General features: G+C 43.2%; 1 protein-coding gene across 4 annotated transcripts in view; it reads left to right on the forward strand.

Moving 5' to 3' along the window:
• RASSF8 (Ras association domain family member 8) overlaps positions 1 to 12,121 on the forward strand; it is a 77,149-nt gene extending 65,028 nt beyond the window's left edge. For 2 of the 4 annotated variants that reach the window (XM_079304247.1, XM_079304246.1), the window contains 2 exons: positions 547 to 691; positions 1,786 to 4,880. In XM_079304247.1, coding sequence (XP_079160373.1) covers positions 547 to 691; positions 1,786 to 1,846 — 206 coding nt within the window. In that variant the 3' untranslated portion in view covers positions 1,847 to 4,880. Of the gene's footprint in view, positions 1 to 546; positions 692 to 1,785; positions 4,881 to 11,961 lie in introns of those variants that run through there. The other 2 variants (XR_013774044.1, XR_013774045.1) reach the window with 2 other exon arrangements.
• The last annotated feature ends 531 nt before the right edge of the window (positions 12,122 to 12,652 follow it).

The raw sequence follows: 12,652 nt of genomic DNA on the forward strand, positions 1-12,652 counted from the left end.
GAAGGTTCTGGCCAAAAAAGTTTAAATAGAAAATGCAAAGGACAAGAAGAGAAAATAATTTTACTTCTTTTAAGATCAGAATAATTAAATGAGCTATCCAAGCCATGCTGGACACTTCAAGAAGTAAGACTTGGTGCCAGACTGCTGCTCAGTTGATTATTTTTTCAACATTCACACTATTACCTTTATTTGCTGACATGACAAAGTTTTTCTCAGGTGGTATGAGAAACAGCTGCTTGTCATCCAAGAAGCAATATACAAATAAAATACATTAAGAAAACCCCAATTTGGATCATGGGTTGGACTTAGTGATCTCTAAGGACTTTTCCAACCAAATTGATTCTGTGATTCTAGTTAAGTGCTAGTGAGTGTTGACTTGCTTTTTAAATTACAAGGTTAAAATACCTTTCAACTCTTCAATTGGCATTTGAGCTTAAAAAATTGGAGGCTTTCTCATCAAAAGGAGAAGCATTAGTTGCCCAACTGTAAATATGGTCATGAAATGCTTCTTTATTTGCTCAGCAGATGTTTTCTGTTTCCTGGCAGGACAGGGAACAAGAACTGGAGCAATTGACCAAGGAGCTGCGCCAGGTGAACCTGCAGCAGTTCATCCAGCAAACGGGAACCAAGGTGACGGTGCTGCCGGCAGACCCCGTGGAGGTGGAAGCCCCACATGTGGAGCTCGAGAGAGGTACAGCTCGGAATACTTTGGGATGGAGGGAGGAAAGGAGAAGGGTGGGCAGTGCCTTTACTGCTGCTTAATGCTGGCACTCTTAGGTGGAGTGAATGCTCCCTTAGCAAAGACATTAGCAAAACACTACGAGAGCGCATTGTCGAGCGCTTCTTTTCATTCCAAGGGTTTAGCAGGCTCTAAATAAAGAGCACTGCGTGGAGAACTTCTCTCCCACTGTGCCCGGGCATGCATTTGTCCCATCAGCAACGCATTAAGCCTGCAGCTTTCCAGAGTGGCCGCCGTGGCTGGCTGCCAGCACGGAACGTGACTGTGCATCTGACATTGCTGTTCGGCTGGGTTCTTCCTCTTCTGGTGGGGGTGTTGTCAAAGCAGCAAAAGGAATGTGTCTGGATCCCAAGAAATCCCAGACAGCAGCTGCTCGGGAATAGGAGCCAATCCAGCTGGGCTGGCAGCCGTGCAGAAGTCCTGCACAGATGGCTGTTCCAGCGGGTGCCAATTGACTCTGCCCCCGGTGGGATCAGTGCAGCCGGCACGTGCCCACATCTGGATCCAGGATTTCCTGGGCAGAACCACAGCAGCGTTTTGAATGTGTCAGAGCTGCGGCACCAGCACGGTCCTGTGCTTTTTCCTGCACTCTGCCTCCAAGGGGCTCTTTGTCTCGGCATTCTCCTCTGCTGGGTCTATCCCTCGCTCAGAAAAGTTTATAACCAAAAGGCACTGGAAGGACAAAGGGGTGGGGAGGGAGGAAAAGGCAATTAGGCCTTCAAATGCAGCACTTGTATAAACTCTTGTATAAACTCTTAAGTGGGCAGGAAGCTGAAACTTGGAGTTATGTTACAGGTTCAAGCTGTTTCTGCACACCACCATATAATGTGTCTGTGTACATGTTTCTCGAGGGAGGGTAATACTTCTTCATGGGTTTCACTCTATTTTGAAATGAGTAGGAAGTGTGCACCTTAGATCTCCTCACTTCCTAGCCAGGCACTTGAGTAGTTTGTTACATGTGGAATTAGTTTTTTTGTATTGCATTGATGATGAGGAGAGGTGCACCCCTGCTGATGACTTTTCTAATTGCCTTTTTTCTCATGCAGAGCCAGCCTTTCAGTCTGGGTCACTGAAGCGCCCTGGCTCATCGAGGCAACTCCCCAGTAACCTTCGGATCCTACAGAACCCACTGTCATCTGGTTTTAACCCGGAGGGCATTTATGTATGACAGTACATTCCTCTTCTAGAGAGGACCTAGCAAGGTACCCTGGACAAGATACACTTTATTTTACTCTGCCAATGACGAATGGGAGAAGTTTGTCTTGTTTTGGTTTTTAGTTACACCACGGTGTTATTTTTTCTTCTTCCTCCAACACCACTTGGAGCCATACCCTGTGCACTGATGCTAAAGAGACAGGAATTGTCTCGATTCATAATTGGCAAGGATGACCTTGCTGTCAACACAGCTTAAGTGCAAAAACCGTCATTGTTTTTGCCACTTCAGAAGTGTTTGGGAAAGTATTGTTGCTTGTATAGGCATGAATGGAAGACTGAGGGTGAAGGAAACCATGTATGCAACTTATCTGAGGTTTAATTTATTCCCTTTAATCAATGGACCTGTGAATGTTGACCTTTTATATTTTTATTTTTAACTTGTGAATTATCACGAATGGCTGTGTGTCAGTCTGATGAGGTGACTTTGATTTGTGTGTACCAATATCCCCCATCTGATCAAGTACAGCAACCTGCAATGCAGAGTTCTGAGGGGTGCTGAACCATTGCAGTGGTTTCTCACCACTAACTTTGTTCATTTCTGTTGTGGGTCATCATGTCATGTTCCATCCATTGCTACCTTTTAAGGCTTGAAAAATGAGCTTGTGGGATTTACTTGCTGTTGTATCTGCCTTGAATGAAGCACCTAGTGTTCAAAAGATTTATGAATTTTAAACCTTGGCTTGGTAAAGATATTTCCAGCATATGATTGAGGATGCACTAGTTAGATGATATTTTATTATATAGAATGTATATTTGAAATATTTTGCCACATTGTATATGCCTTTTTGAAAAAAGAACAATGTAAGAAGTTGTCTTCATATATCTTACCAAAAGAGAGTAGGAGGCTTTCACTGTGTGTGATTTTGTACTTCATTTTTTCCACTAGCCATTACAGTGTTCTTGTTTTGTAACAAATCTTGCTGTTGGAGGGGAAGAAAGACACAACACAAATGAGTATCCACTTCTAGCCTTCCAGAATCCACTCAACTTTTGTGAAGGGAAGAAACCTGGCAGAATTCCATGAAGTCCATAGCAGTGTTCTTATTGATAGGAGTGAGGCCAGGATTTCATTCAACTCCCTGGTGGAGACACTTGGTCCCTTTAAAAGACAGTCACTGAGAGAATGTAAAGCTTCCAAGCAGAAAATTCACTCATTTGGTGGTCATTTTTCACAAAACAGATGAAAAGAGAACGTTATCACATCTTGATGTTGCTCTAATGCAGTCAAAGCTAAGAAAGAATCAGATAAAAAGGGGTTCCTGCAGAAAACAGCCACTCCCAAACAGTTTGTGTGTTGCAGGCCTTGAAGAAAGATTGCTGCAGGGGACACCAGGTTTGTGGAGAAGGGAACTGGCATCAGTGGGACACATTGTAAACGTGTGGGGCTGGCCTCATGGATGAGTTAGGAAGGGATGGGACTTCCCTGGTTTGGATTTCTTGTTCTAACAGCAACTCACAGCATCATCCCCATCTTGGAGATCTCCTGGGCACAAGGGGACACTGTACCCTCACTGCAGTGCTGCAGACTTGGGCTCCTTGGCAGGGTCAGGATTTTACCACTGCTAGGAAACTCCAAAGCTTTTAACCACAGAAAAATACTTAACTCCTAGCATCCTCTTGTGTTGATTCACTGATGTGCAGATAAATGTTAATTTAAGTCTCCTTTTCTAAAAAAGGAGTTTCCAGACAAATGGAAGTTTTAAAAGATATAGCAGAAGATGAAGGATTCTTGAGTGTTTAATACCATTTTTTTTCCTTTCCACTTATTAATGGCATCATATATTCTAAAAATGCTGCTGTATTTAGACTAACAGCAACAGATAAGGCTGTGAATATATAATGGACCTTTCCAAATGAACTATGAATTTTTACTGTTTAACTTATCGGGTCTTTTTTTTTCTTTTTTTTATCGGGTCTTTTTTTTTCTTTCCATCTTCCCTTGTGAGCAAACTGGAAAATGAAATATTCCTACCTGAGGAACCTTTGCAGTGCTCACCCATTTTACTGTTAGTTTATCACAATTCTGTGCTCATGTTTACTGTGGCCATAACTTTGTATTAAAAAAAAAAAAGAAAAGAAAGAATGTGTGTACATATATATATATAAAGTGTAAAGTATAGTTTGGGGACAATATCTGTCCAAGGTACTTGAGCATATATGCCTTACATTCTGGTTTCAATTTACAGAAATGAAATGGCCCTCTCCAGTGGATATCTTGCATCTTCAGCACCTCTTGATGTTAGAGAACTGAGGCACTCAGCACCTTGCAAAGTCTGGCCCAAATTATGCTGCATGGGGGTGTGGGGAAACAGTCTTGTCCTGAGATGAAGTATTTTTAAGGCAGATCAGCATATTTAGTCCAGCTAATGATTTTGTCATATTCTGTGACTGGTCCATCTCCCACAGATGTCAGTTTGAGCTGAATTGGGCTCTTGCATCATAAAACCTGCTCTCCTTCTCTGCCAGGTTATTCTGTAAGACGGAGGGAGGAGGAAAAGGATTGAAAGGAAGAGTAAGAGTAGCTTTGGAGGGCTCGAGTTACACCTTTGTCATAGAATCAAGGAAAGAATTTGCCATTTGAGTTAAAAAGGAGCAGCTGTTGGACACAGGGGCCAGCCTGGAGCTGGCTCAGGAGTGACCACTGCAGCACCCCTGAGTGACCCCTCCTTGCCAGGGCTTTGGCACATGTCAAGGTGATCTGAAAAACGTTTGCAGCTTCAGCCACTCCTGTGGCCAAGGAGAGGCTCTGGTATCCAGACCTGCCAGTTGTGACACACTGACAAATTCCCCTGCCCCCACCATACTCCACTTGCTTATTGAATTTCACCCAGGCTGAAGTTCTGTAGCATTTTCACCCTCTCTGTAAATAAACCAAAAAGAAATGGCATGCCCTTGCATTAAATGTGAATTGACCCATATGTAACAGTTAGAAAAATTCCTCACACTACGGCGTTTAGAATTTTGCTTCTGATCAACTGCAGAAACTCACTCTTTCTTTACAACTGTACAAAAAGTCCATTTTCAGAAGTGTTTCAAACCTCCTGGGGCATTAGCAGAAAGGAAGCTACACATACTAATTTTAACAAGTGCCATATTATTTACTGGGCAGCATGATAAAATCGGGGTTTTTTGCTTGCGTTAAATAGTTGAATACACAAGCACTATTTTCCAGTGCACAGGGAATTTATATGGAGAACTCCTGTAATTTATTACTAATGGAGATTAACTGTGTTACCTCTCTGATCCATGAGGATACAGTTTATTTTTTGCTGGAGATGCTATGTTGTATGGGGAAAAGAGGGGGATGAACCATCTGAAAAGCCACTAGGTAAAGGCTAAGGTGAACAGTCTGAACGCCTGAGCAAGGGAGAAACCAAGTCCCACTCTGAAAAGTTGGCTCCCAGTATCTTTCAGTGGGACTCAGGTTCCCAAGTGCCTGAATTGCTTCTGGAAATGGTATGTTAGCTTTGAGATGGCTTGCTTTTCTAAACCCTGGCAAGTTCAGAGGAAGTTCTGGAGAAAGAGAACTACCACTACTAGCATTAGCAATATGCAAACATATGAGGTAAGAGGGAAAAGATCCTTTAGTGAAATAAAAATCTCCTCTTGGGGCAGTAATTGCCTTGTTTTTAGCATGAAGAGTATTGCATTATTTTAATGAACTGGGATCATATGAGTATGATCAAAGAAACATTGATCTTGTAATTTTCGTGAGTTACCTTGAAGCATATAAATTCCTGATGTGCATTAACTTGAGTGAATTGGGCCTTAATGACACATGTAAATAATGAAACTGTATTCAGATATTTTTTTCCAGAAAATAGTCTCTAATGGTCTGTACTGTATTTAAAAAAGTGTCAAAGTGTTGCTTTTATATTACACGTCCTTTTTTGGTTTGTTTTTTTCTTTATTTTGTTTTTTTGTTTGTTTGGTTTTTTTAATTTTTGTTTTTTTTAGAACATTGAAATGTGCATGTTTATTCTATTTGCTACAGTATTTTAATGTTTTGGATGAAGGCCATCAGTTGTATGGAGATGACAAAACAATCATTCTGTCTATTTATTCAGTATTGCTGCTTAAAGTTTTCAAAATAAAGCTTTCAATGCCAATATAGTGACTGATTGAAAGCTGTTCTAGCTCTCTTCAGGTGTTTTTTTTCTATGTTTGTAGAAAACTAAGTAAGTGAAACTTGGTGTGTCAGCTGTTATACCAGCAAAGAATTATTGCAATAATATAGGGGGCTGCGTCTAAGTGTGTGTAGTAAATACCAATGTATGCAAGCAGTGAATGCCTTTAGGTTTCTGAGTGGAGTGCTGAAGAATGCTAAATCCTTTGTGGTCTTGCAAGCACTTTACACATGTGACCAAGTACTGGTTAGAGCTTTGTGCCCATGTGTGGTGCTTGTGAGGGCAGAACAGGGGGGTCACAGAGGATCAACTCAGAGCCCTTTGAACCATATTGGATTTAGGACATTCTTGAGTGTTCCACAGATGTGTTTCTGACTGGGACCTAAAAAACTGTTCTGATGCAAAACCCTTTCAGTTGCAGCAAGGATGCCTCAAGTGTAGCTGGTACCTCTGAAAATTTTAGTAGTTTTGAAATGGATCAAGTGTGCCTGCTGTAATTGTGAAGTGTGTCAGAATGCTGGGAGCATTCACCCTCACCATCATCCCATGAAACTGCTAACTAGGGGTTCTGACTGGAACACTTGAGTTGCTGATGCTTTAACCTAGGGAAGCAACACAAACTGAAAACACGAGTGAGCATTTTATTACTTCTCCACTTCAATGCAAGATGAAAATCTGTATTATATGTAACTATATTTTTTGTCATTTAAAAAGCTTCTATTTTTTATTATTCTCATGAATGGTTGACAAAAAATATTGGATATGCTCCCATACAATAAATTCCCCTCTGAAACTTTGGGTCTTTACAGTTCATGGTTTGCTGGGATTGCACCGTTCATGTCGCGCACATCTCACGACAGAGCTGCTGGGACTCTGTCAGAGAACGCTGGGCCAAGGCCAAGGTTGGTGTGCCCAGCTGAAACAATTCCAGAAATGGCCCTGTGTTGAGCATTAGGCCCCAGGAGCTCTCCTAAATGGTAATTTCCCTGGGGTGTGGGACACACAGCTGGTTGGTGTGGGGCCTCTATGGCAGATGAGAGTTCCTTTAAGTGTGCTGTAATCTCAATCAGATAAAGCCCAGACACTGCAAGAGGGAAGAGGAGTTTGTTTTCAGCTGAGGAACTGTTATTAAAATTAACAGAAACCCCAAAATGGCAGAATTGGTCAGTGACTCATGGAAAGTCTTAACTTAAAGGAAAGAGGCAGAGGTTCACTTGGAGGTGATCAGGGAGAAGAACTGCATATGCAGATTCTTCCCACAACAAATTCAGGGTGCCCTGATGCTTCAGGCAGCAGAAAGAAATTAATCTTTGAACAAGGAGCAGAAGGCCTTTTAGGCCAGATTCAGGTGTAGTTACTGTGCTGAGACCAGAGAGGGTGTGAAGCTTGCTTGAGATCATTTGAGTTAATCAAGGCTGGGAACTTGATACAGCTGGAGACTTGTGATTTAAGCCACCCAAATGCAGTCCTTAGTCTAATATCCAAATAGATGGATTTTCCTAAGCTAACTGGAGCCTAATCTCATTAGACTGAGGAGAAGTGAGCTAACAGTAGTGGCACTGTTGACTGGCAGTAGGACAATGCTGTGAACTGCACTGAAGCCCTAGCACGTGGCACTGTTGTTGTCAAGGCTGTGGAAGTTGTGGAGGCCCTGTGCTCTGAAAGGTGCCCTTTCCTGCTCCTGTGCTGGTCAGCTGGCTGGCTTTGGTGCTAACTAAGGTGTGCTCAGCAGAGCCTGGGCTACAGCTGATGGTTCTGATCTTTTGCTTTGCCTTTAAAGAACAAAGGGGTGTATTTGTATGTGGCTGCTGCTGCAGCACTAACTAGCTCCCTGTAACGACCACTAATGAGTTGCAAAACCAGACCAGATCAATGATCCATTTTGTTCAGAAGCCGTACTGAATTTTTCTGTCCATCATGTCTGTGTCAGCTAGGTAGTATTCCTTTATAATCCAAATTTTTAATGATTGTTTCAACTAAGATGTCTGGTGTCTGAAGTAGGGCACAATGAGCAATGGTCCCCATTATTGCCTTGCTTGAAAATGATGTATTTGCTACCTTTGATATTGTAGCTGGTGTTAATGAGTATTTTCTGGGTCAGACACTACTTCATCATTAACTTGCTCCAGAAACAGTGGATGGAAACAATCTCAATTGGTCTATTTTGTCCTTTTTTCCAGGTGGGTATGCTGTATACTTTTTTTCCCATCCTTTGCAGTGAGTTCTGTGTGCTGTCCAGGGCTGACTGGAAAGAGCCTGTTTGGCATTTGCTAGTGCGACAAGGAGCTGATGCAATCAGAGCTGATAAACTTCCCTGAGCAACTCAGGCACTGCCAGTGTCCTCATGCCACTTCTGGTGGCTCTGTGTGTGCCTCCCTCCTTGGTGGCACACAGGCAGCCCTGGAGCTTCTCCCCCATGCCGTCTGAAGTTTGATTTCTAGAGGCCTTTTGGATCTGAATCTTTGGCTGTGGAAAGGTTACAGGGATCTCTGGAAGAGTGAGGGAGTGTCATCACACTTCTGTTCAGGCATCTGGAAGCTGATGGAGGTGAAATACCACTACACCAGACTGTGCTTATTGTTTCAGCTACATGCTTTGTCTCATTCTACCTCTCTGAAAAAGGAAGAAGATAGTTGGTAATTGGAAGACTTATTAGGAATATGCAGCATAAAATATTGAATATTCGATCCTGGGTCAAGTTGCAGGGAAGAAAAGTTTTCTATGATTTATTTTTAATGAGCAAAAGTTTGAAGAAGAAGTATTCAGAAGAACTCCAGCTGGGCTTATGGAAAATGTGCTTAAAAACCCACCTTATCCAATGCAACACAATTGAGTGCCAGTAATTACCTGCCTAGGTATTTTTAAAAGGAGGACTTCTGGTTAAAACAGGAACAAAAAATAACCAAAAAAAAAAAAAAGGGGGAGGGTGATGGCAGGAAGGGAGTGACATGTAGACCAAGTAAAACAGCTTTAACCTGATTTGTGTTTGACCTGAAGTCCCTTCCAGTGCCAGTGTGATGGAAAGTGAATCATGCAACTTTGGAGCCAGTGACATGGTATCACAGAAGTGCCATCAGAAGCTGTTGCTATAATGAAATTCAGGCCAGCCTTTAAGTGGGAAATAACTGGAATTTCTTTGTGGTTGCCTGTGGAGCTTCTCCTAAATTACTGCCTGTCACAGTTTTTATTGTGTGTATCAAACTGCTGTTCATGAAATGTTACGTGCCCAGAACAGATGATTTGGCTTTAGCAGTCCAAATAAGCCTGAGGTGAACTTTGATCTATGAGGTGGAACTGGCCCTCGTGGCAGACTGAAGGGAAACCCCAGAGTGCCAGCTGACCTTTGACAACGTTTTGTTGCTACAACATTGTCTTAAGCGTTTCCTTGACCTGGCAGATCTGCAGCGTGGCTGCCAAGACTGTGACCTGGGTTTTCCATTGTCATATTGCTGGTGTCACGCACAAAACGAGTGTGGAGGGAGACAGTGACAGAGCAAATGAGAAAGGGAACAATGTGCATTGGCTGTAGGGCTGGGGTGAAAGGTTATGCCAGGGGCAGGCACCAGATAATCGTGTCTCCTCAAGTGTGGCAGTGCTGCAGTTCCCAGCAGGCCCACACGAGAGGGCAGCAGTACACGCAGCAGCCACACTGCGATGGGAAGCAGGTTTTCTAGGAATACATAGCCCGTGGTAGGGAATCGTCTAAAGCACCCAACATTCCAACTTCAAACGTGTTCTTTCCAAAAGGACAGTGATACTTACAAAGAGGCGTGTCTTATTCACAGTGTCAGTGTAACTGATGCACAAATGATGCCATTCCTGCTATTTGTGAGCCGGCCTGGAAGTTCCTGAAACCTGTACAGATGCTGAAATGGTTGAAATATTCCACTGTAGATACTGTCCTGTGCCTGGGAAGTTATTTCATTTCCCAGCTCTGCCACAGATTTCCTACGTGTGACCTTGGGCAAGCTACTATAATCCCTGTGGATTGGAGTCCCCCAGCTGTAAGCCTGAGATAATACTGCCTCATCCCCTTTGACTTTGTCTGCATGTGCGGCACGCCCCGTGGGGAGCAGCGTCTCGATTCCTGTTTGTTTGGTGAATAGTACTGAGCACAGCATGGTCCTCAACTTGGCTGTGCCATCCAGATACTGCAGCATGACGTGAATTTTTATATCCTACCAAGAGGGTGACAAAAAGTCACTCAGCTTTACCTTGCAGTGAGAGGAAGATGCAGGTGTGGTGAGGGGAGCTGAAGGTGATTTCTTCTTTAGCTTTAAGTAGAGTTCTTTTTCTAAAGGGCTAAAAAGGAAAAGCAAACAAAGAAATAAAACCTAAATTCAACTTTTGCTCTTTTTTCTGTTCTTGTAGAGTGCTGCTATTAACAGAGGCAGCCTGAATCCTTTTGCAAGTGCTGCTTGGGAGTGTGTTGTACCTAATCAATAGAAATAATTGACTGAACAGGCTGAGATTTGCTTGGTGGCCCTAAATGTTCCAGTGTTTCCACAAGAATTAGGATGTTTAGCAATGTGCCTGTTACCAGTAATGCACCATGACAGGCTGCCATCTCACAATTTTCCATTGGTACCCGAGTACCCTTTGGTATTAGTGACTGAAGAGATCAAGAACACAAGATTTAGAATTATAGAAGGTGCATTTTTTTCGTTGTTTGCTAACTCCAAAGTGTTTTCTGCATGCTCCAAATAAATTTGATTAACTAACAAGCACCTCAGCTGCACTTATACCAGAGTCTTGCCTAGAATGAGCACCCTTCAGCATGTCTGAGCACAGAGAGTCCCTGCTGCTCAGTTCTGAGGTCAAAGATCATTTAAAGATGTTGCCATCTGAGTGCATTTCAATAATAATTAGTGCAGCTGCTGGCATCTGACAGGGCAATTAATAATCAGTCTGCAGTACCTTATCTCATGTCCTGCTCGATAAAGTTCTTGCTGTTACCTTTGTACACAGAGGAACTTTACAGCAGGAGGCACATACTTCTAGGAATATCTCCCTCCTTTAGTAGGAAGAATGGCCTTGGGGTGCAGTCACACAGGACAAGCACATAATTTGTGTTGTGAGCAACTACAAAAAGCAGGAGCATGGGCAGTGTGAGTACCTTAACATCTTTGTTCAGTGCCAGAACACAGCCTAAAATTCCCAAGGAAAAAACTACTTTATGTTACTATAACAATGATCCAAATCATACAGGTTTTAAACATGCACACACATATATATGTGTATGTAGTCAATTCATTAGATGTCATTATCCCTTTTGTCAGCTTGGGAAAATTAAGTCCAGGGATGTGCAGAGTTTCCCAGAAGGAGTACAAGCCCTTCATCTCCATGTACTGACTTTTGCACATGGGTAATTTGTTCTGACCAACACAGAGTTGTCCTGCAATGGTTCAGTCAGGCTGGGGCCACCTGGCCTAACATTCTGCCTCAAGCTCTTTAGGAAGAGCTGACTGGGCACATGCAGCTTACTGGTGAACTAGCCTTGGTGTGGCATTACTAAAATAACCTGCTTGCAGAGGAGCCCTTCCCTAACCCTTCAGTCAGAGGTTAAACCTCCCTGAGAGCAGAGAATTTATATCCCTTCTAAACTGAATAATGAGAGCACTTCAAAGGAGGTGAGATTTACTCTCTCCTTTAGCAAGTGCTGCACTAGGTATGACCAATAAAGATTTTACCTTTGAGATCTAATTGATTAATCTGTTTCAAACTTAAAACTTTAAAAAATCATTATTTTCATTTATGGTTGATTTTAGCATGCTGGTTTCAGTATATGCAGAAGTTCAGCTCCTTGCATGATTTGAGTCTGTTGTGGTTTCTTCTTCAGGTAACTCTGTCTCATTATTATATTATTGCTTCTCTTGTCAGCCAGAAGCTCACAAGATTCTCCTGTGCTGTGGAGGTGCCTTCAGTCAAGGAGTCAGGCTTGCATCCCAAAGGCACTGCTGTGTGGGTGCATCAGGAACATCTGGGGAAAGGAGGAGATCCCTCTTCACAGGCTTGTACAAATAAAAATGGTTTGATCTCATTGTGGCCACTGAGTGCCTGAAGGGAGCCCACAGGAAAGATGGAGAGAGATTCTTGACAAGGGCCTGGAGTGACAGGACAAGGGGGAATGGCTCCAAAGTGACAGGGGGGGGGGTGGGGAGGTTAGATTGGATATGAGGAAGAAATTGATCCCTGTGAGGATGCTGAGGCCCTGACACAGATTTCCCAGAGAAGCTGTGGCTGCCCAAGGCCAGGCAACCTGGGATAGTGGCAGGTGTCCCTGCCCATGGCAGTGGTTTGGGACCTGCTGATCTTTAAGGTCCTTTCCAATCCAGGCCATTCTGGGATTCTGTGATGTTACTGTATCCACCAGGCAAGTGCTAGGGTAGCCCTGAACCACCGTGCTGCCCCAGCCCAGGCAGCTTTGTTCCTGAAGGTACACGTGGTGATGTCTGTGGAAACAAAACTCAGGGACATGCAGTACCTTCCACTGGCTCTGCCAGGCAGCTGAATTGCCCTCTACTCCTTGAATGCACTGCCCTGGGGCTACTAAACTCAAGCATGCCTGTGA

This window comes from Erithacus rubecula, assembly GCF_903797595.1.
Source record: "Erithacus rubecula genome assembly, chromosome: 4".
Taxonomy (NCBI): Eukaryota; Metazoa; Chordata; class Aves; order Passeriformes; family Muscicapidae; genus Erithacus; species Erithacus rubecula.